The 23,238-nt window shown below is 30.1% G+C and overlaps 1 protein-coding gene across 1 annotated transcript in view; it reads left to right on the top strand.

Moving 5' to 3' along the window:
- LOC118188497 (m7GpppX diphosphatase-like) overlaps nucleotides 1-23,025 on the top strand; it is a 59,284-nt gene extending 36,259 nt beyond the window's left edge. Inside the window, exon 4 of the mRNA XM_085820763.1 lies at nucleotides 15,708-23,025. Within this exon, the coding sequence (XP_085676889.1) occupies nucleotides 15,708-16,001 (294 nt within the window). The 3' untranslated portion in view covers nucleotides 16,002-23,025. The remainder of the gene's footprint in view (nucleotides 1-15,707) is intronic.
- Nucleotides 23,026-23,238: the final 213 nt, after the last annotated feature.

Here is a 23,238-nt window from a genome sequence, read left to right as displayed (position 1 = left end):
TAATCACTGTAGTTACCATAATGTTGGATGCAGGCATAGAAATTTGCATGCTTTGTGTTGTCCAGGTACCATATGTCATTTTGTGTGATGGAGTTCCATGCCTGTTGCATTTCATCACTCAAATGAGCAAAGTCCGGTGCTGGTTGTGGATAGTGCTGAATTTGTCTTTTGATCATGTTCCATACTTACTGAATGGGAGAAAAGTCAAGAATCTCGCAGGCAAAGGCAACAGGTCATCACTGTGAGGGCATGCTGAGTGATAGCAGCAGTATGGGGATGAGTTTTTTTTTTGGGGGGGGAAATGCCCCTGGAATATTGCTTAAGAATGGCAGCACAACTGCTGCAATCACCAATCTGATGTACAAATTTCAAGGCCTGTGAGATAGTGACAAGAGTGCTTCTACTGTGATAAGAAATTGCTCCCCAGATCATAATTCGTGGTACATATCCAATTTGTCTGCACCATATTGATTCCAAGTGCTCACCTGACCTCCTTCTAACCAACATATGGCCATGGCTTGCACTAAGACAGAAACAGCGCTTATCTGAGAACACAGAAGACCTCCCTTCAGTGAGCTTTAGCTTGATACCACCAAATGTGTAGATGGCAGTGATTTGGTGTTAGTAGTATGGCCTCTATAAAGCATCTGATTCAGAGTTGCCGTTCAAGTAATCGATTTGCTACAGTTCACTGTATCACTCTGGTGCCAGCAAAAGCTTGAATGTCTGCTGCAATGGGCTGCAGATATGTGGTAAATGTGGCATACCTCCTTTTAAATGGTGACATGTGTGCTGCTGGACCTTCTTGAAACACTATCTTCCCATGACGGCTGCTGCCAACATGCATGCACAATAGATGTATTCCTGCTAAGTCTTTCAGCAATATCATGAAAAACAAAAATCCACCTTCTCATAGCCCAAGTACACGGCCTCATTCAAACGGTAAAATTGCTGACACTATCTTCATTTCCTTAAAGGCATTCTTGACTCAAATCTCTCTCACTATGCAATCTGGAAAATAAGTAAAGCATGTTCACGGTTCCATCACGTGTTTAAAGTAAATGCGATTTGCTTTCATAGTGGCACTAGTAGCATCACATTAAGTAGTCTAGTATGAAATTTGAGTAGATTTCATCAAGATGTGAAAATGCAGCTCTCAAATTTCATTTATCTAGGATAACTCCTTATTCGTGCTGGAATTTCATTTTCTGTCAATGGATAACCAAAAATAAATTTCTGATCATAAATTTCCTTAACACTTGTAATGGTAAGGTAAAATACTGCTCTTAGAAATAAATGGCATTTTTCTTATGAATCTGTATTATATTATCTTCTGTTGATATTTTGTTGGTTAAAATTGAAAAATGCATATACTGGTTTACAAAATGTTTGGGAAGTAAAATTTTGAAGTTCTGAATATTCTCTGATTATGTTTTTGATGCATGCATCTGAAATTTCTCATTGCTTTCTTTTAAAATTTTCAAAATTTTCATTAATAGAACAAAAATTATTTGAGAAACGAAGAACATACTGTAGACAAGTTATGGATGCAAGCTGTGATTTGATTCATTTATAATCTATAATTTTGTCGAAGTGCAAATGGAATTCAGCTTTTAGCTACAGATTTTTCTATAATATATGAATAAAGGCCTTTTTGTAATGTTTATGACACCTAGGTGCTTAAATCAATGTGGAAGTCTTTCCTGTTAAAACATAAATTTTATAAAAGTGCCTTCTTAAGTATAAATTTTATAATGTAAGTTAGAACAAATATAAATTTTATTGTTTTAAATTTTATTATGCATATTTTTTAAATTAAACATTTGTAATTTTACCTAAAAGAGGCATTGTGAATTTTAATATTTTGAATAAAAGTAATGTGCTTATAATTGTCACTATATTATGTATGATTAAACCCTACCTAGAAATTAAATTGCATTATTTTAATAATCTTGTTATATTTTAATTGTTAAGTCATTTTGATGACCTGAATAATTAAGCAAATATTATTTGTATATTCAGCTATGCTGAATGATACAGTGGTTAGTGGCAGTTGACTACTAAACCAAAGCAAAGAATGTAAGTTGTGGATAGTGCTGAATTTGTCTTTTGATCATGTTCCATACTTACTGAATGGGAGAAAAGTCAAGAATCTCGCAGGCAAACACAACAGGTCATCACTGTGAGGGCATGCTGAGTGATAGCAGCAGTATGGGGATGAGTTTTTTTTTTGGGGGGAAATGCCCCTGGAATATTGCTTAAGAATGGCAGCACAACTTCTGCATTAACATTAGACATTTTTTGTTTATTCAGCCATGCTGAATGATACAGTGATTAGTGACAGTTGACTACCAGCCCGAAGCAAAAAAGATAAGTTAGACATTCCTTTAAATATGACTTATCTCTTCCCTTTTCTTGTGGGAAGAGATATCATGTATAAACATTAATCTATGTTCTTGGTGATGAGATAGCTAAATTACTAATAATTAGTTGTCCCTGATCTGTCACTTTCTGTGGTGTACTGTAATTTCCATTCTGTGATGAGATGGGTAAATGGTAAGAGAGTTGGGACATAATTTTGAGTCAGTCTTTAACTGTCTGATAGTTAAGATTTATAACAAATAATAATAATACAGTAAGGTTCAAAATAATTAAGGATTTTTATGTGGCTAATCTTGTAGTATGAGAGTTTGATTAGTTACAAGCTATGCAGTTGAAGTATTTATATATGTGTATGCTATAAGAGGCATGCACATGTGCATGTGTGTGTAAGAATAACTGATTTATTTTCATATAAACCCATAGCTGGTGCAGCCACACTGAGCAGCAAAATTTTTAGAATTTAGAGAAGCACTGAACAACAAAACAAAGGAAGGGGAAAATCTTTAGAATTTAAGGAAGTGCACTGAAAAGCAAAATTTAGAGGCAGCAAAATTTTTAGAATGTAGGGAGGTGCTTGGTAGCAGAATTTAGAACTTGCAGAGATTGTACCAGACCTCAAAATGTCTAGCCCTGGCCTTGGATGTACCTTAGATATTTGTGGGAATTTATTTATTTGGGATTCAAATACACCTTAAGCATATGTGGGAAATAGACGTAAGTGTAGTAATATGGTGTGTGGGAAATAGACATAACTATAATTCAAGCTTAACTTCCTCAGCATGTGATAGAAGTTAGAGAAAATTTAGTGGAACAACATGTCTTTAATGGCCAATCTCATTATATCGTGTTTAGAGGATGCCAATAGTGTTTAGCAGATGCTAGCTAAGCTTTATGATGATAGCTGAAAGTTTGTTTTGGGGTGTGACAAACAAAATACAAAATTTTACAATTAATGGAATTTAAGAAATGGGGAGAAATAATAATAAATAAAGATGATATAACAAAAGTTTTTTTTTTTTTTTTTTTGTGATAACAGAGCCTCAATAATTGATCAACTAAGGGATGATAAAATATGTAGTATCTTAAATACAGAAAATATCATTACCAGAAAATATCAAGAAGGTACTGGAGAGGTTGTTGAGAATGAAAAAACTTTGATTGAAAACTGAGTGGGAATTCTTGACACAGCAAATACAGCACTTGAACAATGGAACTTCATAATTGAACAAGAAATTCTGTTTGTCTATAAAATTCAAGAGAAAGTATTAGCATGAAAGATAAAGGGATTTAAACAACTTAAATTGAATGAAATTTTTGTTAAAGCAGACAAATAAATATTTTTCTAAATTTTGATTTTTTTCACGTCATAAAGGATTTATTATTTCATTAACATCAAACAAAAAAAAAAATTTGTTTGATATTTTTTGTTTCATAATTTCCATGTCATCTCACTAGATTTAAACTGATGATCTAAATTCCCCAAATCTGGAATTGCCGAAGTCCCGGCAAGTCACATCAGACTTTGCACTCTATTTGTATATTTTATACAATTCTTAATAACAGTGGACTTCAAGTATCAAAATCTCCAATTTTTTTTTTCTTTTTTTTGTGGTAAATAAAATTAATCTTTTTATTAATATATATGTATGGGATTTTAATTTTTTAGCTGATTTAATTAATATAAAATATAACTGGTTACTGTATATAATGTTATAAGAAGTCATTAAATTTGCATGGATATGTATGGCATGTATACTAGTGTACAACATTCAATATGTATAAGCATAAATTAAAAAAAAAAGTGGTTACATACATTATTACCTACTACTGTCTTTCTTTACTCCATGAATGAATGATTAACTACAACGCATTCTTCTTTTCTTAAAAATTTATTAATCAATTAAAAATCAAATATAGCTGGACAGTATGTACTAATTTTCTCTCCAGGTTGGTGATTTTGATCCTTTTTCGGCAAGTACCTAACATTAATTGGTGTTTTTATAGCATTGTACAGTTTCAGATTTTACTCATCAACAAAAATTTTGATATAGTAGTCCTGCATAGAAAAGGTGATACCAGTATGTTACTTCAAAGCTAACAAAATGAGGTTGACAACATCGCTGCAATAAAGAAGCAAGTATTTATCAGTAAGTTATCTCCATATAGTGATACCAGCTAAAGTTCCCATTAGCAGTAGCTGATAATACTTCTTTATTACTGCTAATGCTTGCTTCTTTATTGCAGCCACGTTGTCAACCTCATTTTGTTAGCTTTGAAGTATTCTATATTTGTTATTTTGATAAAAGGTATTTGGGATATACGAAATATAAAATGGAAGCTATGTACTATTTCAAAATTATGCAATATTGCCAAACAGCAAGACACAATCTGATTTTCATGGAAGAAATTTATGCATAATTGAAGCAAATTTGTTTTTGAAGTGAAACATTGAAAATTGCAAATTTAAAGAAAGAATAGGAATAGTGATGTTAAAATAACATGCTGAATAACAATTGTTGGAGGTGTTAAGGCAACAGGATCAGTGTGAAATTCATAAATTTGCAGGACTAGTTTTTAAGGTTTAAATATAGAATTTTCTTCTTCAGTTGCAGAAGTGCAGATGATGAAAGTGAAGCCTATGCTCAGGCGATAACAATGAAAGGAAGGCAATCAAGCTATTAATGCCATCTGTGAATGAAAAGTTAAAAAAAAAAAAAAAAAAAAAAAAAAAACTCTGAAATAATTTTTTTAAAAGCTGAGGGTAAAGACAATTTATGATCGTTAACTAGAACTGAAACTTATAAATGTGAAATGTTTCTAGAAAATCTGAATCACAAACAGACAATTTTTTTAAATAATTTTTGCTGCAGAAAAATGGAAAATGGGATTATTTTGATGAACAATATTGGGCAACAGAGAATTTATGTGTTCCTTTTCTTCTGATCATATGCTTCATGTATCTTGGTGCAAAATTTAAAGTCTGTCTTAGTTTGACAAATGTAAATTAAACCACATTAACAAAGAATCCGTATATATGTTAGGAGTTCATATACAGAATGTGGAACTGCAAATTTTATTGATAGAAAAGAAAAATGACACAAAAGTTAAATTCTGTAAAATATGTGCAATTTTATAGCTAACAGATAAAAAGAAATGACAACAGGATTCTTATAATATCCTAATATAGCAGTGCTTTTTGATGCACTGATAAGAATTTTTTAACCATTTTCCATGATGTTACATGAAAAACCTCTCAATAGCAACTGCTTTTAAATAGTTTAGTTTTCATCAAAAGCTGACTTGGAGGAGTAAACTTAAAGTGCTCAGAAAATCTAGGAATAAAATGAAGCTAACTTCTTAGTCAAATGACATGATTTTAATTGTGGTCAAGTCAAAGGAATGATGATTTACTGCATACCCTGGTACTGATGTTGGATCTGCTGTATGTGACTAAGATGTCAAGGAATGGAAGTTAAATGGATATCTCACATTAAAAAATGACTGAATAGCAAGATCATTATTCATTCAACAATTTTTTAGACTTCATTATTGAAAGAACTTTATTTAAAGCATTTTTATTGCCATCAAATAGAGTGGTATCATCAGTGTAGTGGTGGAACCGCATAAGGAAGTTTAAATTTTCAAATACTTTGAATTCGTAATAATGCATATAGATATCAGCAAAGATAGGAGTAAGAGGGCTTCCCATGACTAATCCTTGTCTGTTTGTAATACTTATTTTGAAAAAACAAAAGGTATTTATTTGACAATTTTTGAGAAATTATGCATGGTCTGGAAGTCTGGTTTCTACACATTTAAGCACACCTTCTTTCACTGAACATTGTTGAATAATGGTTTTGCATCAAAAGAAAACATGATGAAATTTCTAGAAGACATATTTTAAAATTTATTTATAAACTCTGCTGAATTTTTATGGTGTACATTTTGTTAACTAATAAATTTGAAAATCTAAAAACTAAGTATTTAATTAATAGGTTCAAGGCAGTGCTGAAATTTGATGAATTTTGGGTAGAGTTTATAATCTGGTGCAATTTGCTGTAAATGAGATGCGATTTTTATAAGTGAGTTGGAAGGATTTGTGAAGATTTATTAAATTTTTTTAAAATTTTTGAGCGATCTGAAGGGGAATCTGATCTCTACAGATCTTTACCTTCAGACTTAAAAAATAAAATGTGAAAAAAAGAAACACATAAATCCTCTGCCCAATACTATTAGTCAGAAAATCACTTCAGTTCTAGTTAATGATACCAATTCCAATCCACCTTCATCTTCAGCTTTTAAGGAAATTGTTTCCAAGATGGCAGAAATGGAAGCTGGTTCATGAGATAGCATTCTTAAATGAAATAATAACTCTGCTATAATAATGTTCTTAAACTAAGAAACTGTGTAAGAATGATTAGAAATGTTAATTATGCTAATTAATTATTTTTAAAATTTATTTTTAATAGTTTTGTATAAATATATTAGTTATGCTAGAATATCATTAAATCCTGTGTATTTGAAAAATTGCCACACCAAAAAAATTGTTTCTTTAGTCACATTATATATAATAATAGTTGTTCTTTAATTACTTTTAAAAAGAATGATTAAATGCATTAAGTTCACATAAGTTAAATTGTTCTGATGCTTGTCATATTCAGAAAAATTCATTGTATTTAGTGCTGACAAATTATGAAGAGTAGTGAATTTTGTTTTACAAGTGGGTGATTTTCTTTTAGTATGTTATGCTGTTTTTATCATCTTTTATTATTGAGTATAAACTGTAATTTTTTTTTTTTTTTTTTTTTTTTCCTCCTGGAGTGTAAAGTGTAATATTTCTTACTTAATGTCATTAACACCTTAGAGGGAAGCTATTGTTTTTAGGAGGTAGTTTTATCTTACTCAAGTGAAGATCAGAAATCGCAGCCAACGAATAATGCTTAATAATCTTTCTTTCATTTTCTGTGGTATAAATGTGCACTTCTCATCAATGTAAAAAATCAGTTAAAAAGTAATTTTTAATAATTTTATGAGTTAATTTTTTAACCAGTGTTATTTTATACTATTAGTATAATACATAAAATATGTTTTTAACACCAAATGTGTGCCAGTGTTATGTTAGTTGAAGGATTCTTCAACTCAGCACTCTCGCCCACCAGCGGCCGAGCGGTAAAGTCGCTGAACACTGGTAGTTCGGTCCGAGGTTCGAATCCCGCGAATAAGCTGGCTGCTTGGGTGTTACTTCATGGTTTTCCCCATGTGTAACGTGTAGACAAGCCAGTTTCCCTTAGAAAGTCCTCCACGAAGGCATCCCTCCCCTTAGGCAGATAGCCCTCGTGTGCTTTGCCATAATTAAATACACCACACCACACCACACCAACTCAGCACTCTTAAACTCAGCAGTTCGACAAGGAGACTCGGTACCTTTTGAATGATTTCTTTACTTAAGAATTTTTATCTACTTTTACGAAAGTTATTAAATGGTTTTGTAAGATAAAATAATTTTAAGCTGCTAACATTTTTCCCTGAGTATTTTTTTTAAATTTAAGTTTTTGGAAGAAAAAGTTAACAATTAAAATGTCATTCTTCTTCTACAATTTTCAATGATTTTCCCCCATATTTTCTTATTGTATTTATTAGAAAGTTCTTAATAACTTTAAGGATCTATTTTGCAATTAATGAATTAGTTCCTAAGAAAAAATAAAAACACATATTTGTGCAAAAACTTTGAAACAAATATGAATTCAATTAGATTTCCATTTCAAATAATTTTTCCTTTCAGTATTTTGCAAAACCCATTCTTGTTTCTAAAAAGTATATAATTTTAATTAAGTGGTAAAAATATTAAATAATTTAGGCAATATTTAATTTAGGCCATATAAGTTTTAGGGCTTTAAATAGAAAGATTTATTGAAAAAATGCAAACTGATAAAATGCAGTTTAAAGAATAAAAGCTGTTTATATAGTCATTAAATTATTTCAAATTTCTTAAAAATTTTATTACTGAATCTCATTACATATATATAAAATAAAACCTAGTGCTATTCAATTGGTTAACATAAACATAAATTACAAGCTTTTATTTAAAATCTTCGTAAAATACATTCAAAACAATTTAACAGATGGATTAACTATAATATATTTTCTAAAGCATTTATAATTAATATTAATGCTATTACTTTGTCTTTTTATTCATTTTTTCAAAAAGCAAAGTTTGAAATTTTAGCAGCTACAAAACATTATATTTAAAACTGCTCTGCAGCATCTGGTTCCTTTTCTTCTTTTAATCATTTGTTCTCATATATAAATTGCATTTTAAATTAATTTAGGTGTATTTTAATTAATTAAAGAGTTAAAAAACTCCGATGGCGTTCTATAGCAATAGTAAGCAATGTCAAAAAAGATGTAAGTAAACGTTAGAAATCCGCCAATCTGATTCACGTTTGTAACATCATTCATTGCTCGCAGTGGCTTATGGGTTGGTTGGTTGGTTGGTTGGTTGGTAACGGAGGACGGGGACGCCTGATGTCTAACAGAGGTAAACAGGCATGTGTCCCGCGCCCTCCACTAACCATTACCATTACCATGGCTTATGGGTTAAGGGATGGAAGACGATGTGCATCTGAACTGGTCCTGAAGGCAAAACTGCTTCATATCCCCATTTCTCCCTAATACAAACGGTGGCTGTGCAAAAGAGCATTGCAGGTGAACGGGGCTTAACAGTTTTATTAAAGGAAAAAGGATGTGTCTTTAGGTATGAAACATCTGTAAAAGTTAAACATCCCTATAAATTGGTAAAGCTGAGTAAGTGTGGTAGGTTGAGAAAAATAAAAATATAAAAATAATAAATACATTTGACTTGGTCATAAATAAATAATACATTTAAGTAATACATTTGATTTGGTCAACGTATTAGTCAAATGTATTGAAATACATTTTTTTGATTTGGTCAGAGGAAGAGGTTCAATTCCTTTTTCACTAATGTGAAAACCTAATCAATAGATGTTTGACCGAAAGTGCATTTTGAAACATTTATGCAAAGTTCATAATCCTGAAAAAGTTTTCAGTGCCTGCAGTGTTCCTTGGAATCTTTGTAGGCTATGAGCAAATTATCAATGAAAGCATAAGCATCTTCTAAATCTCTTGTGAGTTCATCTATAAAACGTTGAAAAGTCACGGATGCCGAATAGCATGTGGGTACTTTTGAATACTCTAAATGGTGTACATATGGTGATTTTGTGAGCGTCAGCAGAATTAATTGGTATTTGATGGTATGCCTTAATCAGGCCGACATGACTAAAAATTTTAGTACTGTGCAATGCAGCAGTAAAATTGGCCTAAGTATGGAATAGGATATTTATCTTTTATCATCTGGGCTCTTACAGGTCTCCATTCCAAAGTTCCCTTTTTCTGAACCATGTGAAGTGGAGATGCATAATTACTTCTTGAAGGTTTCAAAGGGGCTCTAATTGAATCATAGCTTGAAATTCTTGTTTTGTTATTTTTAAGTGATCTGGAGCCAACTGACAAGGTTTTGCAACCACAGGTGCACCTTTGGCTATGATGTAACTAACACTGTTGTGTTTAACAGGTTGGTTAGAATCTGGTTATTTAGTACACAGAAAGAAATTCTTTTAAAATTTTATGATAAGGTGTATCACTAACTTATTTTGTGATAAGGTGTATCACTTACTGAATAAATGTGTGCATTTCCCCCTCAGCTCACAGTTTGGAACTGCGTTTTTAAATCTTTGAGACATTTGTTTGTAAGATCAAGCACCAATATAGTTTGTAGCTATTATAGTTTGTAAGAATTTAGATTTTGTGAATTGTTTGCCAGAACACTGGAGATGTTAGAGACTGTAATGACCAAGAATGAAAAGTTTGGTCATGAATGAACAGGCAACGTGAAATTTGAAGCAAAGAATAACTTGCCTGTATTCTTTGCTGGTTTTGTTTCCCTGCCATGAACAAGGTTTGGTACATTTGTCTTCTCTACGATTTTTTCCAAAACACCTATGATACCAGCAAATAGAATAATCTCACCTTTTGGAACTGCTCATTTCTTTATTGGAATCTCTGTGATTTTGCTAACAACCATGAGAAAGGGAAATACGACCAATACATTTGTTTAATTTTTCTATGTCTTTAAATAATTTATCCTCAAAGGACTGATCAACTGTGCAAGAAATGGCACACGTCCCTGGAGTTGAATTTACTTCTAAGATTCTGTCAGCAATTTCTGCAGTTTTATCAAAAGTTAAACCAGAAACCACTGCGAAAGCAGACTGAATGGTCAAAGGCAAACACTGAAGACATAATTCTAACATTAAGTTATCAGGAACATTTAAGGACTCTGCTCGACATTTTATGTTCCTAAGCAAATCAAAAGGTGTTTCAGAGTCTAATTGCTCTCCACATAATAATTGGCAAATTTCTTGCTGAGAAGAATCTCCTGATCTGTTTATTAACTCAGTTTTGAGCTTTGTATAAGGATTAGTAAGATCTGTTTCATAAGTAAATCTAGAACGAATTACTCAGTATCTTGAGAAAGATGAGAAAATAGAAATTAATATTGAGTACTTGGCTTCATGATAAGTTTGGGGGTGGCGTGGGCAAACATAGTTTCACTTTCAGCCACCGTGGGTGCTAGATGATCTGCTATCACTATCACCACACTCTGAACATAATTGCCAAGTAGCAGACTTCTTGTAACAAGAAAAAGTGTTATCTGATATTGATTACTGAGAAGCCAATTTTTTTTCTTTGTGTGTATGTGTATACAAACTTGTCCAAGTCTGTTTGCAGCAATTCCAGATTTCTGAAATTCCAGATTGCATAGCATAGCAACTATGTGTCAAAAATCTTTTAATTACATAATGCTAATGCTTGTCTTCCAAATATTGCCTTCAAAAATGGGTGACATTAATTGAATATTTCATAAAATATTTTTATTTTTGGGTATGTAAAGATAAGTTTGGACATATGCATATTTTTTAAAATAATCAAGGCATCTATAGGAAAAAGGGCATTATAGAAATTTCTGGAGAAATTATAACATTTCTGATGGTATCAGAAGCATCAGGGTGTCATCAGGTTAAGTCAAGCTGACATCAATGAATGTCGTTTGATGGACCCTGCTCAGAAATAGTATAAAAATCGTTCAAAAAGAACAATGACTGATATGGTTTTTCAGTTGACACAAAAATTACAGCAAGCGATGGAGGTTTGTGTGCAACTGGCAGAGCAGTAGAGTTACAAATGAATAACATTTATGTTAACAAGTTTCTTTCGATTCATCATGAAAAGTTACTAATGGTGATCTTATTCAGTTGAATTTACTCTGAGATTCCAAAGAATATATTTTGCTGATTGAACTGCCGATTTAAAAAATTCAGAATAAAAGGACTAACTGCTATTTTTAATTTGATACATATGCTAGTAAAATTAGAATCAAAGGATGCAAATGTCAAATAGTTTAACCCTTTTGAGATGACACACGTTCGTTTAAGACTTTCCCTTGGGATGGATGGGAGTTGAAAGGCATTGTCTCACAGGACAGAGGTTTTGTGTCCATAAGCCTAATTTTAGAAAGAAAAAATCGCATATACACAAAAAGTTTATTTAGTACTGTGTATTTACACAAAAGTATCATAATTTTTGGTGCTATTTTAGATTATTACTTAAGCTATGATATATGATAAAATTAGTTTTTAATAAATCTTTTTCCTCTACTTTAGTTGAAAATATGTATAAAAATTTGTTTACTTTGAGAAATAATTTTCAGAATGTCTGTTCAAATTAGTCCAAAATTTTAATAGATAAAATACATTAGTAACCTTTTAAATTAATAAAAATATACAAAAAATTAACAAAATCTTTCACACAAAATGGAAGGCAGACACTTAGTAAGTTCAGATTCTGACAAAATCACTAGAAATATTGCTTTCTAATAATTCTTTAGAAAATGAATCATCACTCTCATTTCTGACTCTAATTGGCTCATTTACAATACGAGTATATCATTCATTTGTAACGCTTGCTCCCCATAATAAACTGAAGTCAAGGCTTTCCGAAATAAAAAGAGAAGTAATAAAAAGAGAAGTATGTAATATGAGCAATACAAGCAATGCCAAGTGAAATAGAACCTCACATAGTAACCCTAAAAGACCCTACATAGTAGCAAAAGAAAGAATAAAAAAAGGATTCGAAATGATATCAGAAATACGAAGGTTTATATTAGGAGGCAAGTTAAAGAGACAAGCTCTATCTGTTTACATTTCCTTCCCTGCAACAGCTGATACCAGTGTTATGTAGAGTGTGAATAAATTAAAGGCCAGGATCCTAAAACTATATTTAGTTCAAAAGTAATGGACACAGGATGCTATCTAGTGGTCTTTAAAACATTCCAGGACACTGGCACAAATGTGTGACAGCCGGGTGTGAATGAGAAAATTTTCTGGTATGCCAGGCCAATGTGCCAATCCGTGTTTCTTGTTGGCACATATGCATAGAATGTTAGCAACCATATCTGCTCTGTTATGTCTAGTTACAAGGCCATTTGTAATGAAAAAAAAGTATGCAACCAAACTAACTATACCCAAGAAAACATCTGCATTTCTTATTTTAAATGTACTGTAAAAATATATTACCTATTAATTATTAATTATTATAGTAAATATAGAGAGAAAAACACATAAAATGCATGCAGAGTAAACTAAATTAGGCGATGTAACGAGTTAGATTTACTCGGTGGTGTTCGATCATTGTCATTATGTCTCGTCAAGGAATATGTATTGTTAACGGAGGAACAGCCAGCATTAGCTTGAAGGGCTATTTTCTTTACGCACCATAAACCACAATCAAAGTTTCAGATCATTTGGTTGTACTTCGCAAATGATCAAAACATTGTACGACAAAAAATTTGCACATGCAAGGACAAAAACTGAAGCAATTATTTGTAATGGTTTTGCACCATATTCGTTTTCACAATTGTAGAAAGAAGTAGATAAATGCATATTTGTATCCATATATTATGATGCTTCCAACCACAAAGATTTAAAATTATTTCCCACAAATGTTAGAATTTTTTATCTAGAAACAGGAATTAAAATCTGAATATTAGATTTTGTTTCATTGCCAAGTGAAGCTTCATAAGTATTATTTAAAAAAAGAATAATTTGAACAATAAAATTATTGCCCATTGAACAATAAAATTATTGCCACTAACAAAAATTTTGGTGGAAAAGCTAGAAGAGGCATCAATAACGTTTTTACAAAACTTAAACGAACGTTTGAACAAAAAAATTATTTGAGTAGGTTATGCAGCCCACATTCTGCACAATTCTATTCAAACAGCATCTGACTTACTTCCAGTGGATGTTGGAAATATTATTAAAAACTTTTATTCGTAATTTTATATATATACTGTACGTGTTGAAAGTTTGAAGGATTTTTGTGAAAGCGCAGAAACCAAATATAAAAGAATTATTGGTTACAGCAAAACATGATGGCTAGCTCTTTTACCAGCTGTAGAAAATATTTTTAAAATATACGAACCATTAAAATCATACTTTTTATCACAAGGTCCAAGAAGGCCAAGAATATTGCAGTTCTTTTTTAGAAATGACACATCACAAATTTGGCTTCAGTTCATCCACATCCAAGCTACATTATTTCACAATGCTGTGAAAATTATTGAAGGGGACAAAATTTCAAATACGGAAGTGTCAAATGAAATCAATAATTTAAAAACAAAATTTCGAGAAAGAATTGATAACAATTACGTTCCATTAGTTATTTGAAAGGACATCACTGGGATGGAAGAACAAGGTGCCATGAAATGACCTGATTTTCTGAAAGAAGTCAGAAATTTTTATAATAACTGCTTGGAATATCTTGAAGAATGGATAGTTCAATTCAAGGATATTAAAAACTTTCATTGTGTGACATTAAAAAAGGAGATTTTAAGGGAATATGTGGAATCTTTTTAATATATTTGTAACCATTTTCCAAAAAATAATATTTGCAAAAATTATCTTTTTGATGAGGTGTATTGGTAAAAAGATACGTTACTGATGAAAAAATTAAATGTTGCTTGTCTGCAAATGTGGAAACAAACAAACAAACAAACAAACAAACAAAAAAAAAAAAAAAAAAAAAAAAGAACGGAGTTATTCCTTCACTTTAAAAACTGAATAATATTCCTTATAAAAATATTTTGAAAATTGTAGAACACGCGGTCTCCCTTCCAGGAACAAATGCAGTAACAGAACGTGTTTTTCTAGTATCAATAAAATATGGACAATTGAAAAAAACGCAGTTGAACATTAAAACTGTAAAATCTGTACTAAGCCTAAAATATAATTTGACCAATTCGTGTAAGAAATTTCATGACATTTTAATAAATGATCCGAATCTATTGCAAAGTATTCACTCGGATAAAAAATATAACTGTGAAAGAAAATTATAATTTTTTTAAATAAAATATTAAATTAATTAAAAAAATAATATTCAAATTATTGTTTTTTACAAATATTTTTATAATTACCAATAGTTAATAATAAATGTAGTTCTGTATAATTATAGACAAGTATATAAATATATACAATAATATATATTTTTTTGAATTATTGGTCTGCTTTCATAAATAAATTAGAATTCTAAATTCATTCTATTTGTCTCAATGAAAATGTGGTCACTTTACCCATGTTCAAAAAGGAATGCTGGAACAAATGCAGTTTTTCAAAATGGAAATTCTTATTTCAAGTTGAATTTTAATTAATTAGCAGTAAATATAGAGTTTTATCATTTGGCAACAATTTATATCTGTACTGATTGCCTCTGAGGCATGACTGTAATTTGAAAATGTTAGTTTGCAAATTTTTGTACTTTAATTGTAAACAAAATTTGATAAAGAAAATAATTAAACTCTATTACTTGTGTTTCAGTAAATAATGTATTTGGTCTGTACAAAAAGGCAGTGCAGTTACTCTAGTTTTTTTAATGTACAGATAGGCTGTGACCTCAGTTAATCTGGAATTTTAGAATGCTATTATATTTATTTTATGTACGATACCTTTAAAAATTTTTTACTATATGAATGCATTACTTTTAGTAATGTGATTAGCCTGAAATAATCTGCATTTTGACATCACAGACTATATTAGATTTCCCATTCTCATACATATGCAAAGTGATGAGATCACTTAAAAATGCATTGTCTCTTTGAATTATTGGTTGGTTTCATTTTGATTATGAATTGTGTATAAAATGTACTTTAAACTGGGTAAAAGTCTTTCATTAATTAATTAATTTATTTTTAGGAGCAACTGACCAACAAGTATGAAATTTCATCATCAAGACTTGAATGTTATGTCTCCTACCCACCATCATCTTTTCCATTCCATGTGTTTTTTGAGACTGTTCAGAAAGATTTACCATTGCCTGTCACAACTACTCATTATTTAGAAACCATTATTTCTAATCTTAAAGTGATACCTGATTATTACCAGAAAATTACCTTGACATATTCATTGCCTGAGACTGATCCTTTATTGAGTAAGTTGCGTGATGCTCAAAATAATTCTAATAAGGATGAATACAGAAATAACGATTAACAGCTTCTGTTTTCAGAGTGGACTTGATTTTCATTTTTTATCATTAATGGCTGATAAATTAATTTAATGTGTGATACTAAAATGATGTTCTGTATGGTTATTGGACATAAAATATGTTTTTTCAGCATGGATTTGACAAGTTCTTTTTATCACTTTTTTTTTAACACTGTAATTGGTTTCTCTTGTTTGTAATTTTTAAGAGTGAAACTGTGTCAGAAATGGTAGTTGTAAAAATTCGATTCTGTGCAAGTTAAAAATATTTGTGTTTGATTGTTAATCAATAAACCCTGAAATATATACACGAAAAACCATTTTGAATACTCCTCTTGTCTCCTTTACCCTCTAAAAGGAAGGCAGAACTTCTCATGTGAAGTTTGAGATTGCCGGCTAAATCTTTAAAGCATAAATATTATGCAAATTACTTAAAATCAAACTACAATTCAACTCATTAAGTATAAAAGCTGCTGCATTTCATTTTTGAAATGTAAAACAGTATAAATAGAAAAATATCAAACTGTTAAAAAATGGGTACTGTGTTTAAAAATAGTGTATTCTGTAGATCACTTTTGACAAATAAAAATTGTCGCCAAAGAGTGTGATTTGGGGCAAGTAATGAAGGAGCACGACATCACAAGAAACAAAAATCTTCCCTTCAATTTTATGTACCTGTGATTATCAGTAATGTAGTTTAGTTCTAAAATATACAAGTAAACTGTTATTTAAAAATTTTCTCTTGCATTTTGAAAAAAATCATTAATTTTTTTTTTTTTTTTTTTTTTTGTGTGTGTGTGTGTGTGTGTGTGTGTGTGTGTATAGGCTAGGTAGCAGTAAAATTTTTTATATTGATGTGCGTATTCAAATATTAGTCTGTAAGGGTTCATCTAAATGGTGCTGTAAAGGATAACATTTAACTGCAGGACATGATTTAGATTCATGTTTAAGTGAATTTATGTAGGGTTGATTTCATAAAGGTTGTAATAATTTTGTGGCTGTTTAAACACTATTAGAAATTTTTTATTGCCAAAATGATTAACACTTGATGTAATGAATTTATTTGTCAGAAAATCTCAGAGCTCATACTTTTTTAAGATCTTTATATGCTATATTCAGAAGTTAAATCTGTTGATAATGTAATTAAATAAAAAGCGATCTGTGATTATCTAATTAAATAACAAATGATCTGCTCCTTGGAACTTCTGCTGCCAGCTTTCATGGTCAACAGAAAATTATGTAAATATTTAATTGTTTGAACAAATAATTAAGATTATATGTATATTCATAGAGGTTTGAAATATATGTTACTACAAAATTAAGCATTTTCACCCATTTGATATTTTTTTGATGCAGAAAATAATGCATGCAATAAGTAAAATTAGAATTTTTGAATTGATCTATTATAGAATGTTAGAAACTCACTGTATTTATGATGTTTCCTGGTATAAAAAAAGAACTGTTTAAAAAATTTTAAGAAATACAGATAGAATGATTTTGTGAAAGATTCAATAAAACTGAGTAGCACATTTTTATATGGAAGATCTAACATATCACATTGAGAACAGTGTCTGTTTGTGAATTTTATTGCAAATTTTAAACAATAACACTTTGAGATGCTGAAAAATTTATTAATGGTAAGATAATTTTTTAATGAACATTTACAATGTTTCTTTCTTTCTTTTTTTTTTTTTTTTTTTTTGCGTTTTACGTGCTCCCGCCCTTAGGCACTACATGGAAAGGGAGGGAAGTCCTGTGGAGGTCTTTTTAAGGAAACTGGCTCGTATCCATGTTACACATGGGGAAAACCACAAAAACGCACATGCAGCCAGCCTGTTTGGCAGGACTCGAACCCCGGATCGAACTACCAGTGTTCAGCGGCTTTTACCGCTCGGCCGCTGGTGGACCATGGTTATGATTTTGTAATTTATTTTAAAGAAAAGCTCTTGCAGACAGAGTTTGAAACTATTGAAACTCAAATTTTATAAATTATATAAAAGCAGATAGTTAACAAAAATTAGCCGTGAGTAATGTACTACCAAAAAGCAGAAGTAATGTATAACATATAATTATTTTATAAAAGGATTTGACTTTACCATAGTTTTTTACATCATTTGCAGAGAATAATCTTTATTATTTGCATCTTTTTGATGATGTTTTTATTCTATTTTCTAAAATTCTCAGAAGCTATTATTTTTAATATACATACTGGATTTTCCAACTTTTTTCATTTAATAATTTGTTGTCATCAACAATTTTTTTTCTTTTTAATTTGAATAATTTTGGTTTGAATATCAGATATTAAGAATGCTGTAATAGCATGTGAGGATTTCATTTACTGTTTACAGTGAAAGTGTACATGAAATTTAAAATTTGATAAAACATGTACACTATCTTCAGGTTTCTTAAATCATCGTGAATCACCTAATGTGATTTCAAAGTTAAAGTTTAATGAAATAATTTCTTCCCATTACTGAATGAACTATTGAAAAATCTCTTTAAAATACAAAATGTATTAGTTAATTCTTTGGTGTAGTGTTTCAGATTAATTACTAAGAGATTTATATTAATATATCATAAAATTAAAATCTCTGATATAAGAAGTACATGCAGAAGAACAGAAACTTTATAAGAAGAACAGAAACTTTAGTTTTTGACTGTCGGGTTTTGCATAATGTTTTGCAAAAATTAGCAGAAAATAATATGACCTAGACTGCTTTATTAACACATTGGCTGATAATGTAACTAAATTTCTGGAGTTATGTCTTCCAAAAATTTGTCATCCAAACATTCCCTCAGCTGAGTATATAGCAGTATGTTAATTTGTAATAAAAGTATTATGGGCTGATTTTTACTATCTACTGAACATTTAAGTTTCATAGTTAAATGATATCAAAAATGATATTTTTAAAGGGCAAATTTAAGCCTTTTTTTATGATTCAATTTTAATAATTATTATGAATAACAATGTTTTGACTGTTTAAGGTATTATTTATGTATATAAATACTTTAATTTATCAAGTAATAGCTGTAATGGCTGACATAGAATGTTATTTAAGTAAAATGAATTCCTGATTAATGGGAGTAATCCAGATGATATATATGGTTAACCCAAAATTGCGGATAATATGAGAACAGTTGGAAAAATATTAAGAAGTGTATTAACCCATATAATTGTTAATTAAAAAAATTCAGGCAGTTTAATCTGGAGAATAAGTCTATATAGTTGCGCAAATCAAATATGTAATAAAACAAGGAAGAATAACTGTCATTAGAAATGAAGAAGTTACAAATGGCATAATAGAACAATATTTACAAAAGAACTTGAAAAGTGTCATTGAATACAAAATTGAATAAAAAAAAAGTTTGCTAGAACTTTTTGTTTTTTGTAGTGTAGTGTTTATAAAATCAAGATTATATACAATTAAATTATACACTATTTTAAATAAAAAATTACCATATCATCGATTATTACTGCTGTCATCCCATACATTTTTTCTTTTCCTTTCTGAAGATAGTTTTATTTTACACTGTTAGTTTGCGATAATAGTTTTCCTTCATTCTGTAACAAAATTTAACTTTCTAAGATAATGCTAATTTATGCCCGATTGGGAGTTGATTGTATATAGTAGCCTGATAAATAAAAATGTTTTTTAGGCAAGCTTTCTTTTTTTAAGTATTCTTTTGTCTTTTATATTTAATACTGGCAGTCTACTCTTGAATCTTGTATGTGATGTGCTGCTATTGTAATAGCTAAGAGAAAGGTTTGTACCGCACTGATAAGTGTATCTTGTATTTGTAGCTGTGTTTATTAAACACAAATAATTATATTACATATATATGTATGTATTGTGTATGGAAAAGTTGACTTAGTCAACAGTTTTTTGTGTGAGTGTAAATACAATAATATAGTGTGGCATAGTATGCATTAGAATGGAATTTCAGCATTCCCTTTCTTTTCTATACAGATGATGCAGATTGTGTTAGTGATCTCACATACTTTTGTTTTATTATATGTGTATAAAACATTTATCTGTGTCTATTGATTTTTTGGGCCTGTTTATATATTATAATTTTCGTCAAATACATTAGATATTTTCAGTATGTATGGATTATCAAATTGTAAAATGTCAAATTCTGATATGATTCAAATTCTGATTCTGAATATTCAATATATTCTGCAGTCAGTTACTCTGAAATAAATCATATCTAGAAGCTGTTCATTTACATACCCACAACCACATTCTTATCCTTTTTACAGGCAGCCTTCTGTTGACTGGCAATCTTTTATTGAAAACCTGTATCTTATGTTTTTTGTATACTGATTAAGTATAATTTTTGTCTCTTTGTATTATGAAATCATCAGTTAGTTAATGAACTTCCAAAAAATCTACGAGGAATTATTTAAATCCTTCGAAATACAAATATATGAGGGAAAAAACAGTATCTATAAAAATATGTCTCTATTAAAGATTTTAGATTTATATTTAACCTTCTTCATAAAAAATGTAAGTTAGTAATTTTGTGATAATTTCATATTTTTCTTGTCTTTCTGTATAATTTGTAAAATATATGAACAATATCTCTTTTTCTATAATTAACACATTTGCCTCACCTGTTTTTGTTTCTTCACAGATTAATAAGATACTGCATATGCTTAGGAAATTCCGTTGGTGCATAAGAATCAGATTTTTTGGGGAGGTAGACAGTCTTATTTTAGATAGTGTTACTACTTCAGGAAAATTGTAGTGTGCTGGTTATTAATACTGAAAAGGATCTGAATCAAAATGCATAGTAACTTAAAAAAGTTATGACATTTAATGAAATAACTTTTGAATATGGCCATGTTAAATGAACTATTCTGCCATTATGCCCAAGTGCTCATATATTTTTTGAAACATTTTTGAATTCATTTGTTGGTGGATTGTTTTGTAGCATTCTGTAAAATTGCACCCATAGGGTTATAGTCTCATAAATATTGCCTCTTTAAGAGTGTTTTCTTAACTGGTCAACTTTTAAACTAGAAAGTCTGATTAATAGAGGAGAATGTGGAAGCAAGTTCTTTTACCATGTTTACTTTGAATAAGATATCAATGATACAATGGAATATTATGTTTAACAGGACCTTAGATGCCTGATGTTCCATGCGCTTTACATGAATTTGTTTTCTCACATTGTTTCAAATTCATCACTCTTAACATTCACTGTTTGTTTATCATAGCACTTATGGAAGAAATGATAATTAATAACTTTTTAACTGAAAAACAAATCCTTGTTAAATTTTTAACAGTCTATTCTAAAATTTTTCCCTGTTGAAAGTGATACTGACTATGCATTGTGAACAGCTAGTGTTTGGTGTAGAAGATCACAAAAAATACACTATATCTAATCTTCCATAATGATTTTATGCACAAGTTTGAAATCTTTCATTATTTTATCATTGAGATTACCACTTATACCTTTTGCTTCATGATAAATGAAGACACTGTTTAAAGGGACAAAAATTTTCAAAAAGGTGAGACAAGCTATTGGCTTTTCCCAAAAATGTATTTAGTATAAATGTTTACTTGCTTGTTATATGAATAACATATTGGTAACAAATAATATAAAGAACAAAATTTTTACTGTTTTTTTTTTTTTTTTTAAACCACTAGGATTGTATAGCTTGAATTATTTTTTATTATACTGTAGAAAACAGTTTTTTTTTTTTTTTAATTGTTCAGGCAGAGTCCAACCTTGTAAACTATGCATTACCATTTTGTGCGATGGGGTTCAGCTTTCGTACTGCCTAAATCTTATCGCAAAGATGTCCATATATTGGCATATATGTTTCTTCTTGTTGGCAAATCTTAGATGGGACACAAAAGTCTGTATTTTCTGGTACATATGTTGATGTCTTCATTTTTTTTTGGTCCATGTTTTTCACTTTTTTGTAGTGGCTGTAAATCCTCTCATTACAGAAATTTGAAAATTTTTCAATCGTAAGTGTTTACCTGCACTCCTTGTAGAGAACGAGTACAAATTTGTTGTTGTCACATCAACAAAATGCCAAAATATATGAAGTCACTAACATTGAGTAAATAACTTACCATCCATTGCACAAGCAGCATTAAAATTTTACTGCACAAAAAGGTACAGAAAAAAGTAGCTCAAAACAGGGCTATGGTACTCAAGCCTTGTTTTTTGTGGTATCACTCCAAGAAAATGCATATACGCTGCATTTTATCCTGAAATTTCGGCTATGTGCCAAAAGATGGCATCCTATGCTACCTACTTGTGTATATGGCTGCACAAGAAAACCACTAGCTTACATTCTGTAGAATTTTGAATAAAAGATTTCAGTGTAGGACCACTGGAAGTTAAAGGGTTAAAATGTATGTCCTATACCTATCCCCTTCCCCCCTGCCACTAGCCTAAGAGATATATGATTAAATTTTCCTTAAATTTTTTTTATATAATGGTTCGTCTTATAAAATGAATATTATTCTCTGGAAAATGCATTCTTCCTTTGAAAAAATATTTTTGGCTATGTGAGGATTTAACAACTCTCAAAATGGAAGGAATTGTATTGACTGAATTATTTATATATGTTTTAATGAAATGAAGTTCTGTTATTGCTATATTATGTGGGTCACATCCATTTTTAATGTCTAACATTGCACTGTGTGTAAGATTTGAAATTTAGAAAGAGGGTTTTGAATCACTATTTTTATTTTGTTATCACTATTATTTTGGTTGACTTTTTTTTTTTTTTTTTTTTTTAATATATATATATCTGAAGTCCAGATGTCTTTTAATGAACATTTTCATTGTTGTTTGTATGCAATAATAACTTTTAGAACAGAAGAGTTATTGATTTGTTCTCCAGGAGTTTGTAATGTGCCTTATTCTGTTGCCTTTATATATTCATTTCTTTATTTAAATGTTATTCATTGATCATTTCTTGTTGTATTTATCATCTTTTACTTCCATTGTAGCACTGCAATGTTTCTTTTGTATCAGTGCCTGATGAGTAATAAACCTATTTTGCTCATTTTTGCTTTTTTACTTTCACATATTTTAAGAGTTTAATGGCATTAATAATTAGAAAAGGGCTAACAAGTTTATCACAACCATAAAGAATGGACGTTTTGGTGTTCTGATAGCCAGAAGGTTCATTTTTTATAACTCTGAGCTTGTTAGCTTTCATCTAAACATGGTAGCCTTTGTATTTGTAAGATACAGTAGATACCATTTATTGATTTTG

The sequence above is a fragment of the Stegodyphus dumicola genome, chromosome 7 (assembly GCF_044657685.1).
Source record: "Stegodyphus dumicola isolate Sdum_Otavi_A_Nest chromosome 7, ASM4465768v1".
In the NCBI taxonomy this organism is placed as follows: Eukaryota; Metazoa; Arthropoda; class Arachnida; order Araneae; family Eresidae; genus Stegodyphus; species Stegodyphus dumicola.
Note: the sequence above shows the minus strand (reverse complement) of the source record. Positions and strands in the feature narration are given on the sequence as shown.